The 16,618-nt window shown below is 41.8% G+C and overlaps 1 protein-coding gene across 2 annotated transcripts in view; it reads right to left on the bottom strand.

Annotated features, from left to right (window-relative positions):
* The window catches only part of LOC139005923 (cytochrome P450 4V2-like), a 33,667-nt gene extending 19,734 nt beyond the window's left edge, over window positions 1-13,933 (bottom strand). Inside the window, exons 1-6 of one of the 2 annotated variants that reach the window (XM_070408236.1) lie at window positions 13,657-13,933; window positions 5,002-5,114; window positions 3,525-3,610; window positions 2,581-2,771; window positions 2,131-2,200; window positions 320-446 (exon numbers count right to left, since the gene is read on the bottom strand). In XM_070408236.1, coding sequence (XP_070264337.1) covers window positions 320-446; window positions 2,131-2,200; window positions 2,581-2,771; window positions 3,525-3,610; window positions 5,002-5,114; window positions 13,657-13,870 — 801 coding nt within the window. In that variant the 5' untranslated portion in view covers window positions 13,871-13,933. Of the gene's footprint in view, window positions 1-319; window positions 447-2,130; window positions 2,201-2,580; window positions 2,772-3,524; window positions 3,611-5,001; window positions 5,115-11,348; window positions 11,444-13,656 lie in introns of those variants that run through there. The other variant, XM_070408235.1, reaches the window with a different exon arrangement.
* Window positions 13,934-16,618: the final 2,685 nt, after the last annotated feature.

Below are 16,618 nucleotides of genomic sequence, written 5' to 3'. Positions count from 1 at the left end.
CAGACCCTGTGTCTTTATTCTCTTAGCATAGCACCCAGTTTCTTAATAAACTACCATAGCTCATATTACATTTTGTAACTATTTATTTATAGACAACCTCCCCCAGTAGACTATCCTCCCCCAGTAGGGAACATTAATGACTGTGTATGTTAACAAACATAGGAGTCATGCACTTATAAAAGTTGTAGAAAGTGAGAGTGGTAGGGGTTGCACAACATTGTTAATGCCCCTAATGCCACTGAATGGCACACTTAAATGGCTATTATGATAAATTTTATGTTATGTATGTTTGTCCACATTTAAAAAAATGAGGACTTACATTGGTGGTAAAATTATGTAAGATCTTTAGGTTCCTTCTGTGGTCCCTTCCATCTTTAAACAAAAGGTACAAAACATCATGCCAGAACCAAATCGTCTTCATTCTTCGATGTAGTAAATCAGTCATCCTATAAACAGGATGCAAATGTATCAGCTGATATATCAAAAATGTGCATTGCTTGAGTACCTATTTGGTGCCTGGTCTTAATGAGGGTAATATGTGGCAATGATGATAATTCGTCTTAGCGGCTACCAAGAGCTCTATGCTTTATGCGCAACAATGAAGGCATGGGTTATTACAAATCCAAGGAAGCTTAAGAAGTAAATGGGCCCTTTAGAGGAATGAAGAATCCATTACAAAACACCTTACTAGATGGCCATCTGATCTCTCCTTCTATTTCTTCAGGAAGAGTTCCGAACCACCCCGAGCTGCCTGTAGCTCTTATACCACAGGGTGGGGTGAAATCTGCCTGTTTAATGTCCACACATTTGCTTAATCACTCCTCTGGCTGTCCTCTTCTCCAGGAAAGTGCCCCTCTGTCACATCCCTGTCCCAAGTCCCTCCCTCAACATTTCCAGTGATGGAGCAGAAAGACCTAGATGTGATCTCCTCCTTTGAGAGCAGCTTATAGGCCAATTCTGCAGAGCGGCCTTTCCTGGTCACTCAATCAGTGGGCCCTATTTCTGTTTTCTGCTCGAATGTCAACTTTATTTTTTCTTTCTAAGCAATTATTATAGTTTATAAGTTTATACTTATTTGTTTTGATGCTTGTATCCCTGTTATTCTGTACTGTGGACCACTATAAATCTAGTCAGTATCTTGTGTAATGAATGGCAGATTATATCCTATACAATAAAAGCCTTACATGTTGAGTGTCTGGTCCTCCATTTGGACATTCAACCAATCAAAGTTTAATGTGCTAATGATATGCTACAGCTGCACAACTGCTCACTATGATGTGCACTGACCAACAGGGTCAGATACTCCAACCGGTACGTTAGCTTGCTGCTGGGGTCCGGCTGATCAAGAATGAGCGAGATGGGCCAGACACACCCAGGAGCCTTCCCGGGGTCCCTCCCTGGCTGGCCAACCTCCCGCATCTCTCCCTGGCCCTGATCATGCACTGGTGGTGTCCCTTGGCCTGGCCTGTGCTGTCTTGAAATCCAGGTCAGGGGACCACTCCCCGCCCTCTCCCCCAGGTGCACGAATTTCATGCACCAAGCCTCTAGTAAGCTAATATGTGTTAAAATTAAATGGACAGTGGACTTAAAGACAGAATTCCTCAAATCAAACCCTGGCCCTGCCTTTTAATACTTGAATAATCTCAAGTAATTTTTCTAAGTAAATATGACTATTTCAATTAAAAAATAATACATACTGAGTGCAGAAAATATGGGAAGAAATAATAACTCAAACAAGAAAGGAAATCACATAACACAAAACAATAATCACAGCTAACATTATGAAATAATATCTACAAGTTTTTTTTTAATGAATACTTTTTTAAACCTAGTGGTTATCATGCTAAAAATATTGTTTTTATCTCAATGTTATCACTAATCATCATAATGTAATTTATCAGTATATCATAAAAAAATCATTTAAAATTATACCATAGCTGGGTGTGCCACATTTTATACAATAAATCCTTTCCTGTTAAAATACATGCGTAAATGATTAGGTTGATTTTTAGTGCAATATTTCATTATGAAACAATGAAAAAGATACAACACAGACAAAAAACTATTAGCGATATTTTTAAAGCTTGAATCAATAACAATTTAAAACATAATTAGAAGGGCTCTGTTTACCTATAAACTGCACGGACATACTCAGAATCATCATTAGTCTGAGCATCAATACTCTTGCCCATAGCTGTCTCTGCAAAATATGGGTGAGAAGCAACCACTCAATTCATACACATGCCTTGTGTTTATTTTCCAGTGACAAACACTTGAAAAAAGCCATAAATTCTTATATATTTTAGAATTGTTCCTTTCCCCTTTCACTCTTGCACCTTTTGTTTCTCCTACTCCCTGTTCCTACTCCTGTTTCCCTCTGACCTTCCTGGCAGGTTGGCTCTGCTCCAAGCCCTAGCAGTGGGTACTGCTTCTCAGGAGCCTAATTTAGCAGAAGGACCACCCCAAAGAAGCTAATATCCTTTCTAACCCCTTCATTTGCCTTCCCAGTGAAATGTTATTTTCTATTTGGGCCATTGTATGTTTACACCGTAGCTCTAGAAACAAATCCATGAGACTTACCACAGATAATATCTAAGGCACAAAGAGTGATGTAAAAAAAGCAGTTAAATTTTTCTCCGTCAACATGTTTTTCAAGCTTATTAACTAATATGTTGGCTTGTTCATTCATGACATCTAAGAACTCTTCCAGAATGGTAAAATGGAAAGTGGGTGTTAACATTTTTCTCCTGGAGCGCCATTTGTTTCCAGTACTAGAAATACAAGACATGGTTACAAAGAAGAGAAAAGCAACATCCAAAGCAAATAAAGCATAGTCAAGACAACAAATTCTTCTTAATCTACAGATTCCCAAATGCTTTGGTCAGAATGTCAAGGGGAGATTCATATACAGTTACAGGATGGGCATATTTTAAATATTCTTCTATATTACCAATATTTAAAAGAGCACTCACCAAATTTGAAAATTTTAAAAAATTTTCTAAATTTCTATATTCTGAGTTTCCAAAAATTAGAAATTTTCCCCCTTTATCCAACCTTAACCCTCTGAAGGTCAATGTGCTCCGTAGTCTACTTTGATTTCTAATATCTTCGAAGTCTCCAAAGTCCCCACCGAAGTCTGCTTTCTCTTTCTCAGTTGATGGGTTCCTGTTGTTGCATCCCAGCTCAAGGATTGAATTACTGTGCTTGACTTACTTCTCTGAGGATGACTGCTTTTTCATTGAATTTCAAGAATTCCCTGTACAAAACTCCCCTGTGCCATACTCCATTTATACATTGGGACTTTCTAACTCTCCTTGGAACACTGGTGATCATCATTATTGAATACCGTGGCTGGAAATTATTCTACACTCTGGGTTCCTATCTCTCAGAGGCCCATTATCACCCAAACTTTTTAGCATCTCCCTACTACCCGACAGCACATTCTTGCTACAGGAAAACTACCTCGTGTCAACGCCTGACATAAGTTACACACAAGACAGCTTTACCAATTTACACTGACTTACCTGGTAAGAAGTCCTAGGCCAAGCCATGGTTCTACAAACCTGTACAGATAAGACTTGTCAATTTTCTCTGAGCTAGTTAAAATTACCTTAGAAAGAGAGAAAAGAAAAATGAGAGATAGAGATATGAAATCAACCTTAATTATAAGAATGCTAAACTGGAACACAACTACTTTCTAAAGTAACATTTCATAACAATTACTTCTTTGTGGTTCATTTTCATTACTATGACTCAAAGAAATTTAACTTGTGTTGGAGCATACAACTGTCTCTCACTCTTGGGGACTATCTGGAGTTGACTGAAAGGAAAATGTCCAAGATAATTCCCTGACTCCTGCCATGAATTAGGAGCCAAGTGGAGTTGTTTATTGAGGGTAGGAGTGAGGGAAGGGAAGGTCGGTGAATCAAAGGATGACCACATTTAGGGAGAAGGAAATCACAAGTTCATTATCAGGTATGTTGATTTGGAGGCATTCATGTTGACATAGTCTGAAAGCAGGTATGAAGCTCAGGAAAAAGGCTTATACTAGGTACACATTTGAATGTCTCCAGGATATAAGTAGCATTGGGAACCATGGGTATAATTAGGTTGCCTGGAGCCAAAGTAAAGCAGAAGGGATGAGCATATGCACAAAATGCCTCTCAGGATCTTGCTGCAGTTCCCTACTTTGGACAGATCTCTATCCACATGTACTAAGCCCAGTTATACTAGGCCAGCAATGGATGACATCCCATGTGTGGCCCTCTCCCTATCTCCTCTGGAACAGTGCATTGGGCAGTGTGGTACCAGAGACACTCTAAGAGTTTTACCACAATGTGTAAGAAAAATGTATCCAAGCCCAGCACCCCTAGGAAATTCTGCTGTTAATTTTTCTCCATGAAGAGAAGGTTTGTTGATTCCATTTTTACTTCCTGATCCAAATCCATTGTCATCAAACCATAAGATAATACCCCCAATGTCATGATAATAAGTAAAAGATAGCTATACAATTTTTTTAGGAGTAATTTCAATAGCGTGAATTAACAACATCTTCCCCATCAATATCAGATTAATGTTTTCTTTTTAAAAATTAACTTGAAATAATAAAAGTATAATGGTTACTCTGAGCATCTTAAGGGAAACACATAAATTTTATTAGTCTTATATTTTTGTAATCTTAAATGAGTGCCTGGCAGATGATATGAGCTCACCATAATCTATTTATGGTTCTGTTCAACTGAATACTTCCCAAAAAGGGAGGACAAATACATTACCTGATACCAAATGTGTATAGACATATAGAAGCTGCTACTCTTCTCAGAACTCAGACTATATCTGGAAATCATTAAATGGCACCTTCACAGCCTTAGAAATTTAATGGCGTCCTCACTGTATTGAATTCAATTAAATATAAGGACATACATTTGCTGTTTATTCTGATGAGATTCTCACATCATCACATATACAGTGGAACATTGATCATAGTCACCATAGACTCACCTCTATAGTTTCGGCCTTATACATGGCTATTATTGGTACTGTGCCAAGCCAGGCTTTTACCATTGGCACATGTCTGTTTTGTTCAGTATAATAAATCATCTGCTGGAAAAACTCTAGGAGAAAATATTTAATTTTAAATAAGATCCTTACTGTGTCTTTTTCGTTTCTTTTTACTCTTTTAATTTTGGGCAACTCTCTCAATTACTCCCAGATCTTTCACATCTTGAAGCTAACCCACACAGTTGTCCTTACTAAATATTTAGTCAATGAATTATGAGGCTACTTTAATTATGAATGATATATATGCAACAACCTGGTTAACTGAGAAATGCCAAGCACTCTGGATGTTTGTGGTGACCTTATGACATGCCTTCCCCAAGAACACCGAGGTTGTTCAGTTTCTCCTGACCTGCTTCAGGCTAGTGTTCTATAGAAAGGGATACCTGTCCAAACTCTCCAGCCCTGGTAGATAGATGCTTCCCTTTCACCCTCTCTAAAACAGTATTGAAGTTCGTCAATAAATTGAGATTAGAGCTATGATATGATCCAGCACTTCCTCTTCTGGATATTTATCTGAAGAACATGAAAACACTAATTCAAAAAGATATATGTACCCCAATGTTAACTGCAGCATTACTTACAATAGCCAGGATATGGAAGCAACCTTAGGTGTCCATCGATGGATGAATGGATAAAGAAGATGTGATAATATTGGCCCAGCTGTCATGGCTCAGTGGTTGAGCGTTGACTGGGTCAGGACATACGCCCGGGTTGCAGGCAAGATTCCCAGTGTGGGGCATGCAGAAGGCAGCCAATCGATGATTCTCTCTCATCACTGATGTTTCTCTCTCTCTCCCCCTCCCTTCCACTCAGAAATCAATAAAGAATATATGATAAAATATTGACATTTGTGATAACATGAATGGATCTTAAGGGTATTAGGCTAAGTGAAATAAGTCAGACACACAAGGACAAAAACAGTCTGATTTAACTCATATGTAAAATATAAAACAAAAAAAGTAACAAATGAACAAATATAACAAAATAAAAACAAATTCAAGGATATAGACGACAGAATAGCAGTTATAGGGGAGAAGGAGAGTGGAGAGAAGGCAAAGTAGGTAAATGGGTTTAAGCAAATGGTAATAGATGGAAACTAGACTTTTAGTTGTGAGCACTCAAAAGAGTATACAAACATCAAATTATACTACTGTACACCTGAAATTTAGATAATGTTATTAGCCAATGTTACCTCAAGAAAAAAATAATTTTAAAGACTCTTCTGTTTTACTAATCCTTCAACTTCTCAAATGTCTCAGGGCCTCTACAGAACCTCTTCTCTTTGTAGGAAACGCTTATTCCTACCACTTTTTGTCTAATAACACTTACTTATTCTTCAAGTGTCATCTTAAATGTGATTTTGCTGCAAAGTCTTCTGTGATATTGTTAACAAGATTTCTGGTATTATAACTTCCCAAGTTGACTTCCATTTCTAGTACAGGCACCAGATCTCAGTATTTCTAAATACTATCCTACAATAAAATAAACCAATTCTCCTTGGAGAAGTCATTGATTTTAGGGCCGAGGCAGAAAAAATACAAGAAGAGTGGAATATATTATGGTACTGGAAAATAAGGAAGTGCTCAAAAAATGAGAGGGCCATGTTGAAACACCAAGCAGTCAACTTGAAAAGCTCCTAATGCTCCAAACAGAAACAATTTGTGCAACAGAATAAGTAATGATAGAATTAGTTTGTATCACTTCTCTAGCCAATATCTTATAGTTTTCAGTGTACAGGACTTTCACATCCTTGGTTAATTTTATTCCTAGGTGTTTTATTCCTTTTGATTCAGTTATAAATGGGGCTGTTTCCTTAATTTCTCTTCCTGGTAGTCCATTGATAGCATAAATAAATGCAAGCGATTTTTGTATATTGATTCTATACCCTGCAACTTTACTAAATTTATTTATTAATTCCAACATTTCAGGGGGTGGAGTATCTAGGGTTTCCTATATGAACAATCATATCGTCTGCATTCTTTTTCTTGCCTAAATGTTCTGACTGGCACCTATAATACTATTTTGAATAAAATGGTGAGAGTCTTCCTGATCTTAGAGGGAAAGCTTTCAACATCACATATGGTGTTCTTGCCAAAACTGCATAACCTCAATGAAACTGAAAAAAACAACAGACAAATCCAAACTGAGAGTGATTCTACAAAATACCTGTCTCAGAAAATGTGTAAAGGTCTTTATCTAATCTGATAAAGGATCACAGATTAGAAAAGATTGATATTGAAGAACATAACACAAGAAAGCACAACTACTATATGCCAGGTGAGATTTTGAATTGAGTCATGGAACAGAAAAAGAACACTAGGAAGTGTTATAAAATTCAAATAAGGGCTGTAGTATTGTTAAGAACATTGGACAAATAATAATGTTCTAGTTTTATAATGATACTAATTCTGTAAAATAACACCAGCAGAGCAGGCTTCCTGGGTATATGGCTTATGCGAACTCAATATTATTTTTACAAGTTTCCTTTAGTTCTAATATTATTTGAATGAATAAAGGTTTATAAAGAAGGGGAGTTTTATTATCTGAAGCTGAAGAATAAAAGGTAAGCTGGAGTAAGATTTAAAAATATTTTGTTAGTAGAAGAGAAACACATACACACAACATCTATATATATAAAAACCTCATATGCAAAGTGTCCCCTCGGGAGTTTGACCAAGTGGGATTTCCATTGCTACCTATGACATGTGCTGACCACCAGGGGGCGGTGCAGACCAAAGGAAGCCCCCAGCCGATGGCTGGCAGCTGCTAGGGAACCTACCATGCACAAATTTTGTACACTGGGCCTCTATTCTATACTAATGAAAGCCTTGGTGGCCCTTGTGCGTGACGTCATCACAATATAGCTACCAAAAGATGACTGCCAAAAGGTGACCACCACAAGATGGCCGCCACAAGATGGTCGCCACAAAGATAGCCACCACAAGGTGGCTGCCACAAGATGGCCACACACACAGCTGAGGTGGGGCCCGGTGGCCATTCCGCAAGGTGAGGCCTGGGGGTCCCGCAGCTCCATGCAGTGCAGAGAAGACCCGTCTTTGTAGAGGAGGTGAGTCGCGGCAGGAGAGGGCATTTGTGGGCAATCAGGCTGGCAGGGAAGGACAGTTGGTGGCGATCAGGCCAGCAAGGGAGCAGTTAGGCATCAATCAGGTCAGCAGGGGAGTGGTTAGGGGGCGATCAGGGTGGCAGGCAGAAGTGGTTAGGGGCAATCAGGCAGGTAGGCAGGCGAGTGGTTAGGAGCCAGCAGTCCCAGATTGTGAATGGGATGTCCGACTGCTGAGTTAGGCCATATCCCGCAGGCACACGGACATCCCCCGAGGGGTCCCAGATTTGAGGGGGTGCAGGCCGGGCTGAGAGACACCCCCAGCCCTCGTGCATGAATTTCATGCACCGGGCCACTAGTATATAAATAATGGGCTATGTCTACATTTCCTTGGATATAGGAAAAAATTTGGTTTGGGAATGTAACAAAAATGTGGAAGAAAGGTCATAGTGAATATAAGAAAGAATCATTTAGCTAAAAAGAATTACTGAGAAACACTGAGGAAAATGTAGGGATTACATAGGGAAATTGGGTAATCAATCAAAGCAGTTTCCTATGACATGTCCAGATATAAGAATGAATATGATAGAAGTACCTTACTTCTTGAAAACACAACATGCTCACACATCAACATGCTCAACAACACACAAATCCAAACTGAGAGTGATTCTACACAATACCTGTCTCAGAAAATGTGTCACCGTCTTGATGTGTATGGAAAGACTGATAAAGGATCACAGATTAGAAAAGATTAATATTGAAGAACATAACACAAGGAAGTACAATAACTAAATGCCAGGTGAGATTCTGAATTGAGTCATGGATTCCACAGGCAAGGAACGTGTACAACCAAAGGATCAGATTCCTACTCTCAAGGAATTTATAATCAGAGGAGATGGTCACTGTGGTACTAATCACAGTATCAGATCAGATGAAATGGGTGTTAAATTAGAAGGTTAAGTCTGAGGAGTTATTGATTTTCATTGAAAGGACTGGAGAAATTCCAAGAAAGAGATGGCATTTGAGCATAAAAGAATGAGTTGGCTTTTCATAGGAAGAAAAAGGAAGTTAGGGTAAACCAGGCAGCAGAAATAGCAGAGCAGAGGCACGGAGGTCTGAAAATTGCCTATAGATTTAGCCAAAGCACAGGATGTGGATGATAACATTGATAGATAAGCTTGGAGTGTGGAAGGCTAAAGAAGTTGGATTTTCTTTTATAGCCTCAAGGCAATAACTGAATGTTCCTGATGAGTACTAGAACCACAGAGTTATGTTTTAGGACAATAACACTGAGGTGTGTGGGATCTGTGAAGAACTTGGTATTCCAATTCCAACGATACAGGAAGATTCTGGGGGTGGAATTAGATGCAGACAGTGTTAGGGGCCCTGGTCCTGCTTTATGGCTGGTCCTTATAGTGGGTGTGGGGAAATGGTGACCAGTAATCCCAACAACACTGAAGTAGGGAGGAAAGTTTGGGAGTTAACACTTTCTGTATTGAAATCCGAGAGGCCCCATCTGGGGAATGCGCCCAGCATTCAGAAAAGTCAAACATGACAAAACTCTGGGTCAGGTCAGGAAACACTAAATTGATGAGTGCGACCCAGAGGTGGGGGTTGGGTGGGGTGGGGGAACACAGTGACTAAAGGATTGGGGTACAGGGTCCAGCCCTCAGAGAAGAGAGCTGGCAATGGTTAGACAGAGCCCAAGTCAAACAACATGAAGTCAGGGGAGGACTGGCTTTCTAATTAGGTTAGGAAATGAGGCACTCTCCTGAGATTGCTGGCAAAATCCAGGGAGGGAGGGATAAGAAGAGCAGACTAGCTGGGAGGCATGTGGTACCCAGGCTTCTTCTAGGTAAAGGGAATGCCCCCTTGACAGCAGCAGGACTAATGCCCACAGCACTGTGAGGCTACTAATATGGATGGCACCTGAGATTTTGACGGGTTGTTTTAACCCTTTGCGGTCGTATTAAATTTCGACATGGGTGTCGTACTGGTCAGGATTAATTTCCATTGAAAGAGCAGTGATACATAACATGCAAGATTATGAAGGATAAACAAGATTTATTAATTCTTTTTTGGAACTACGTCTCTACTAGTAGAATCACTACAAACGTTATCACTTTCTATGTTAGAGTCAGTATTCAAGGTGCCAAAATAAAACTCTTCATTGTTACTTTCAGATTGGCAGTACACTTCTTTCGGTAACTTTCTTTTTGCCATTTTGGAGTATTATTTTGAAATATCTTAACAAGCGAGAATGCCTAATTACAGTTAAACGTAATTTGTAAAGCTTTATTTGAAATTCTGCGAAGTATCTCCGAAGCTTGTCGATTTCTTCACTCTCAAAAGGCGACTGACTCGCCACGGTGTTTTGCATGGGGAGTGTGGAATGACCACGTCTGTTTATATTGAGTTTCGATATCTCTGATTTGTCAGGGCAATGTTTTGGTTCGTGACAAGGTCGCTTAGACACTTAAGAGCTTTCAGAGAAATTATGAACTGATACATGAATGAATAGAGTTAAGATTCGTACGGTTCCTTGCTGTGGTGGCTGAGAGTAGACAAACGACCACAAAGGGTTAACAAGGGAATTTGGGCCACACGGACAGATGGACATGGCATAAAAAAACAACTATTAAACTTTGCAGCTCTTTTTCGTGCCAATAAATGTTCACATACTCACCTATCCCTGCTCCTTCTCCCATCCCTCAGCTTCCCCCACTCCTGGGCTTCAGAGCAAGCTGCTCAAAGTGCAGCGGGAGAGAGGCTAAAGCGAAGGGATGTCCATTGCATGTGATACTGAATAAACAGTAGTAACTGTTTAAAGTGTTTTCACATTTGGGCCCCTCAAAACCTAATAATGAATCTTCTAAAATGGCTAACATTCATTCTGTCATGTTTATTTGCTGTAGAAGGTAAGTAAACATCAGACCAGAGCTAAGGGTTATCCATGCCTTATGTCTTTTATGCCTCACCACAGTGAGATGAGAAGCACTATTACAGAAGTCAGTGGACAACTGAGGAAGTTGTGCACAGCTAAGTAGTTGCACAATATCACAGCGCTGGTAAATATAGGCCTGGCTTTGTACCCGAGGCACCCAGACACACAATGTGCCATCATCAGCATTTCATCACGCCGATTCAAAATGCCTTCCAGTCAAACCATTGGCTAAATTGTTGTGAAAAGAGGTAGGTCAGATAAACAGTGTTAAAATATACGTACCATGGCCATAAACACTGCCTTGCTCTGGTCTGACAGAGGAGACAGGGAAATCAAAATCCGTGGCTTGAAGGCCTCAGGCGGGCCCAATGGCAGGGAGCAGCTGGGGAAGGCAGGTGTTGACAAAAAGGACTGAAAAAGCATAATTCAGGGTTCAACAGCCTAGTTCAGTGGTTCTCAACCTTGGCTGCACATTAGAATCACCTGGGTATATTTTTAAAATCCTGATTTCTGGGCCTCATCCTCTGGAAATTGTTTCTTTTTTACTAATGTTGTGGCCCCTCCCTATAACAAAGAAACAGAATTTCCGGAGAATGAGGCCAAGAAATCAGGATTGTAAAAAGATTCCCAGGTGATTCTAATGTGCAGCCAAGGTTGAGAACCACTGGCCTAGTTGGAAGGCCATTTCAATTCTCCAGGTGAGACTTATGAAGCCAGAATGTGGATGGTAGCCACACAATAAAAGGCCTAGCCTCTTGTATAAGACACAAGGGTATTGAGGGTGGGGAATATACCTTTAAATGTTGTGCTATGCTCAATTTTGCTGAGCTCAATGCTTCGAACAAAAGAGGGCCTCAAATAAGTGCATGATTGACAATGAAAAAATGGACTCATACCAAGTTCTGGACAATGGTCTAGAAAATGCACACATTAAATTTAATCCTCAATGTAACTATAATATAGTGACGTTTACAAGTAAAGGGTAACACACTCTAACTTAAAGAGTTTTAAACAACTTGTCAAAGTCAAGCAATTTGGTTACAAGCAGAAAGGGAGCAAAGGTTGGTCTCATGCTCAGATCCAGTAGTTGTTGATGCATTAAAAAGTCCCCTTGAGAAAGATAATGTGTTAGCATGCTCTCCTCTCCAGAAGTAACTATAAGGAGAATTACTTTAAATAATCCAATAACTCACAGTCTGTTTTGAAATGGATCTTATTCACTAGAGATTTCATTCTTAGAAAAATTCCCCCAAAAGCCTATGATGAGATTTCTTAAGTATATCATTTCCTGTTGGGGAGGAGGGGTCTATATTTCTACACCATTATTTTTTAATATTATAAAGCCTTTGGGTAGAAGGGAAGATTAGCTCTGCCTTTAGTGCTCGCCATGATGATGTTTACAAATGTAGTTTTCATATATCAAAACCTGCTGCATCACTTGCAACATTAGTCGCATTGATGTCTGGTTGGTTAAAAGTTTACTGGGATTTCTTCTGCCAGAAACATTTTCTGTATTTTGGTAACACTCTCCCATGAGGCCTCATGTATTTCTGTGAAGTTGAAATGACAGCATTATTTTCATTTGGAGAAAAAGAAATTGGAAAAGAAATAACCCTTTAAGCTTTGGAATTGATGTTCAGTCTATAAAACGTCTTCAATTAAGCTGAGGGGTGATTGGATTCTAGTTCTGGGCTCATTTTAAAATATGTCATTTGGGGCAAATCTTTCCAGTTCTGGGCATCTCAACTTATCCAGGCACGAAGATGAAGTGCTAAGATCTAACTCACCCTCCCTCATGGGGGATGCAAACATCAGGGGCTTTTAGGAGCTTTCTAACTTAAAGTGACCCCTCTACCCCTATCATAACATAACATAAAGCTGTCTCTTCAAAAGATGATTTTAATAAAAACAACAATTCACTCTTTAACAAATAAGATTTCTGAAACTTGCTGTATGACTTTAACATCATAATTCATGTTGGTATGTAACTCCTTAGAAGGGCCAAGGAGGAATGATAGTTGTGGTCAAGTCTTGTGATTTCTGCAGGGAGAGGCTCTGGTCTGGAGTGCATTTCTCGTCCCTTATTTTGCCGAGGGGGAGTGGGTGGGTGGGAGATAGATAGACAGACAGACTAAGTTATAAGTTGTTTCTGCCTTTAGGACTTTAACAGTAAAGACAGGAGCAAAAACAGGCAATGTTTTTGTTTTGTTGTTGTTTTTCATATATTTGTATTGATTTCAGAGAGGATGGGAGAGGGAGTGAGAGAGAAACATCAATGATCTGAGAGAATCTTTGATCAGCTGCCTCCTGCACGCCCCTCACAGGATCTAGCCCGCAAGCCAGGCATATGCCCTTGACCAGAATCAAACCCTACCACGCCGGCTAGGGCAACAGGCGCTGTTTTCAGATAGCAGCAGCCAGGAGTTGTGACAATGAGAAGAGAAAAAGGCAGAAGGACGGGAGTTTAGAAACACGGCACTTATGGAGAGAACTGGGAACCCATTATCCAGGCGGGTAAGCGGGCAGTTCCCTGCAAGGGGCCCAACAGCCCGTGGCGGGGATGCAGCTGGCCGGGCGCCCAGTCCCTTACCTTTCCCTCCTCGCTTCGGGATCAGCGCGTGTCCCAGGAAGGGATAGGCACCCGAAATGGTGGGGATGGGCCTCATTTGCAGCCAGTTATGCGCATAGCTCGCCATCATCCGCAGGAAGCTCAGGATGAGGGTGGCGCCCGCCAGGGAGAGGGCGCTGAGCGCGCCCCAGAGCAGCAGCTTCTGCCCGACGTGCACCAGCCAGACGGCCACCATCGCGCCAGCGGTCGGCTCTGCACGGGGACTAAGACCCAGAACCTTGGGGCCCGGTGCTTGGGGCCAGGGCGGGGTCCAGCCCCTGCCTTTAAAGTGCAGGGCCTGGGAGGAGTCCCGACATTCCCGGGGGCGGGCGCAGCGGGCTGGGAGGGCGGGGGAAGAGGTGGCGCCCGGCCCAGTCGCCTCTCCCTCCTCTCGCAACCCATAGGCACCAGCCCAGGCGCCCAGAAACGGGACTTCCCGTGCAGGGACCGCCTGCCCCCTCGGGACTGGGTTGGAGCCTCCCCGGCTCGGAGGAAAGCACCGCCGGTTGCTTTGCAGACAAACGCCTAGTAACGCGCACGGGCCTCTGTTTGGTTCCAGCAGAAACGAAAGCCCGGAAGGCGGATTCTGAAGGCAGAGAGTGCTGAGAAGACATAGAGGCACTTGAGTGGCGTGGAGAGGAGAATGGGGTGCAATTAGGGGCAACTTCAGGATGGAGAGGCGCACTGGGGCTGGGGTGCGCTGACTTCTGTTAACGGGAATGAGCGGTACGTTTTAGAATGGAAATAAAGGGGCACCGGGTTGGAGGTTCGGTTTGGGGGGTTAGTTTTTCCCTGGCTGGGCGCCTGGCCTCATGATGCTCCCTTGCGCAACCAGGAGTGTCTTCTGCTCTCCTGGGAGGTGGGGTGCATCCTGGCTGCGCATCAGGGTCATTCAGAGCAGCTCCCTACTCTGACCTGGGACTCCAACCTGAGGGAGCAGGTAAAGTTCGTCATCAGGTCACGGGAGAGCTGAATCATGTTCTTGTGATCCCAATGGTTTCCCAATTATCCTCGGGACCAAGAGAACATGGGGCGGGTGGAGAGGATGAAGGGCAAGGTCTCTGGAAGTGGGAGAGATAAGAGATGCTGGCAAAGTGGGGGTTGGATAAAGGAACAGTAATTATGAAGTAAGTAACTCTCAAAAGACAAACCACTGAGCCTATGGAAGGAAGGAAGGGAAAGGGAATGATGGTGAAAAGGATGCCCCAATTCTGCCCGTGGCTGTGTTCACTGATTAGGAATTTTCCTTCTTCAGGTAGCAGGACCCCAATCCTGACTCTGGTTCTCTTTTCTACAGGTGATCCTCCCTACAGAGGCGCTGGGCTAGGAGTGTCCCTCTCTAGGAGCAGGTCCATAGTGATCGGGAAGGTGCCACGGAAAATGACCTATATTGAGAAATGCCCTGGATCCTACTTTGCTCAATTCCCTGCGTTTTACAGGCAGCACTTGTACCGGTTGCAGGGCCTCTTCTGGGCAGAGAGAAACATGCTTAAGGCTTTTCTCCAACTGATTTTTTTTAAAGTCATCCATCTGTCCTGACATGGAAAAGGTTTAGGAAATAGTAAGTGAGCCCTAACCGGTTTGGCTCAGGGGATGATAGAGCATCAGCCTGGGGTTAAAGGGTCCCAGGTTCGATTCCAGTCAAAGGCATGTACCTTGGTTGCAGGCACATCCCCAGTAGGGGGTGTGCAGGAGGAAGCTGATCAATGTTTCTCTCTCATCGATGTTTCTAACTCTCGATCCCTCTCCCTTCCATTCTGTAAAAAATCAATAAAATATATTTTAAAAGAGGAAATAGTAAATGAAAGATAAACTTTTAAAGTTGCAGAATAGAGTACATAATGTAATGCCATCTTTGGGGGAAAATAAAATTTAGTTCTCTGCAGCTAGACTAATGTCTGGGAGGAAAAACACTGGTCAACCTTATGAGATGTCCATGGAGAAGAACTTACATTCTTTATTTTATGTACTTTGATATTATTTCATCTGCTTAATATATTTTCTTTAATATCTTTAAGTAGATCTCATCTCTCTAAAAGTCTATCACAGCTATGAAACTATGAGAGTTGTCTATATCTGACTCTCTGCTCATCTCTGTGGACAAAACAAGGAATATATAACCACGACCCTCAAAAGTGGAGAAGGGGGAGGGCGGAGTGCTTCCGGCAGCAGCCAACATGAGCAGGAAGTTCTCTGAAGCAGAGAAGGGTATGATGGATTCAAGAAAGGGTATGATGGGTTCAAGCCAACATGAGCAGGAAGTGCTCTGAAGCAGAGAAGGGTATGATGGGTTCAAGAAATTGTGCAGGGGATCCCTGCTTGGAGCACAGGGTGGCTCAGGGTGACCATGACAAGACAATGTTAATGTTCACAAGGAGCATGGACCAGCTTGAATGGACCTTGACTCCCAGGCTTAGAAATTGTATATTTATTTTGAAGGCAGTTTGTGGGTGAGAAAGAGAGCACCAAGGATTTTGTGAATCAGGTTAGTGGGGCTCCATCCTGCGAAGCTGGTCAGCTCTAAGAGCCCAGAATCAATCAGATAATTAGCAGTTTAAACACTGAAAGTGCATATTCTAGAAATGATTCTACTTGCATTGAGAGTAACCTAATATATTGAGGATTTAATTGTTCTATGAAAGAAACATCAATCTTTAGGACACAGGTTTGCAATCCTGAATGAGTACTCTATGAAAATAGTCCAATGTTCTGACCTCATACTCCTCTACGGCTACCTGATTAGTTCCTAGGGAAGAGGAACAATGAAAATATGAGAAACATGGAAGGTTCTGGTGTCCTTGCATCATGACAAAGTTAGCCCAGCTTCCCTGCTCTGACCCTGAGACTTCTGCCTCTAGTTTCCCTCGCTGCTCTCAGAAGTTTCCTTCATTTTGACTCTTCACTGTGTGCTGGTGTGTTGCACGCTGACAACTGTGTGCTCTTC

This window comes from Myotis yumanensis, unplaced genomic scaffold (genome assembly GCF_028538775.1).
Source record: "Myotis yumanensis isolate MYYU_CA2020_CCGP unplaced genomic scaffold, mMyoYum1.0.hap1 SCAF_3, whole genome shotgun sequence".
Taxonomy (NCBI): domain Eukaryota; kingdom Metazoa; phylum Chordata; class Mammalia; order Chiroptera; family Vespertilionidae; genus Myotis; species Myotis yumanensis.
The sequence above is the reverse complement of the archived record's forward strand: the minus strand, read 5'-3'. Positions and strand labels throughout refer to the sequence as shown.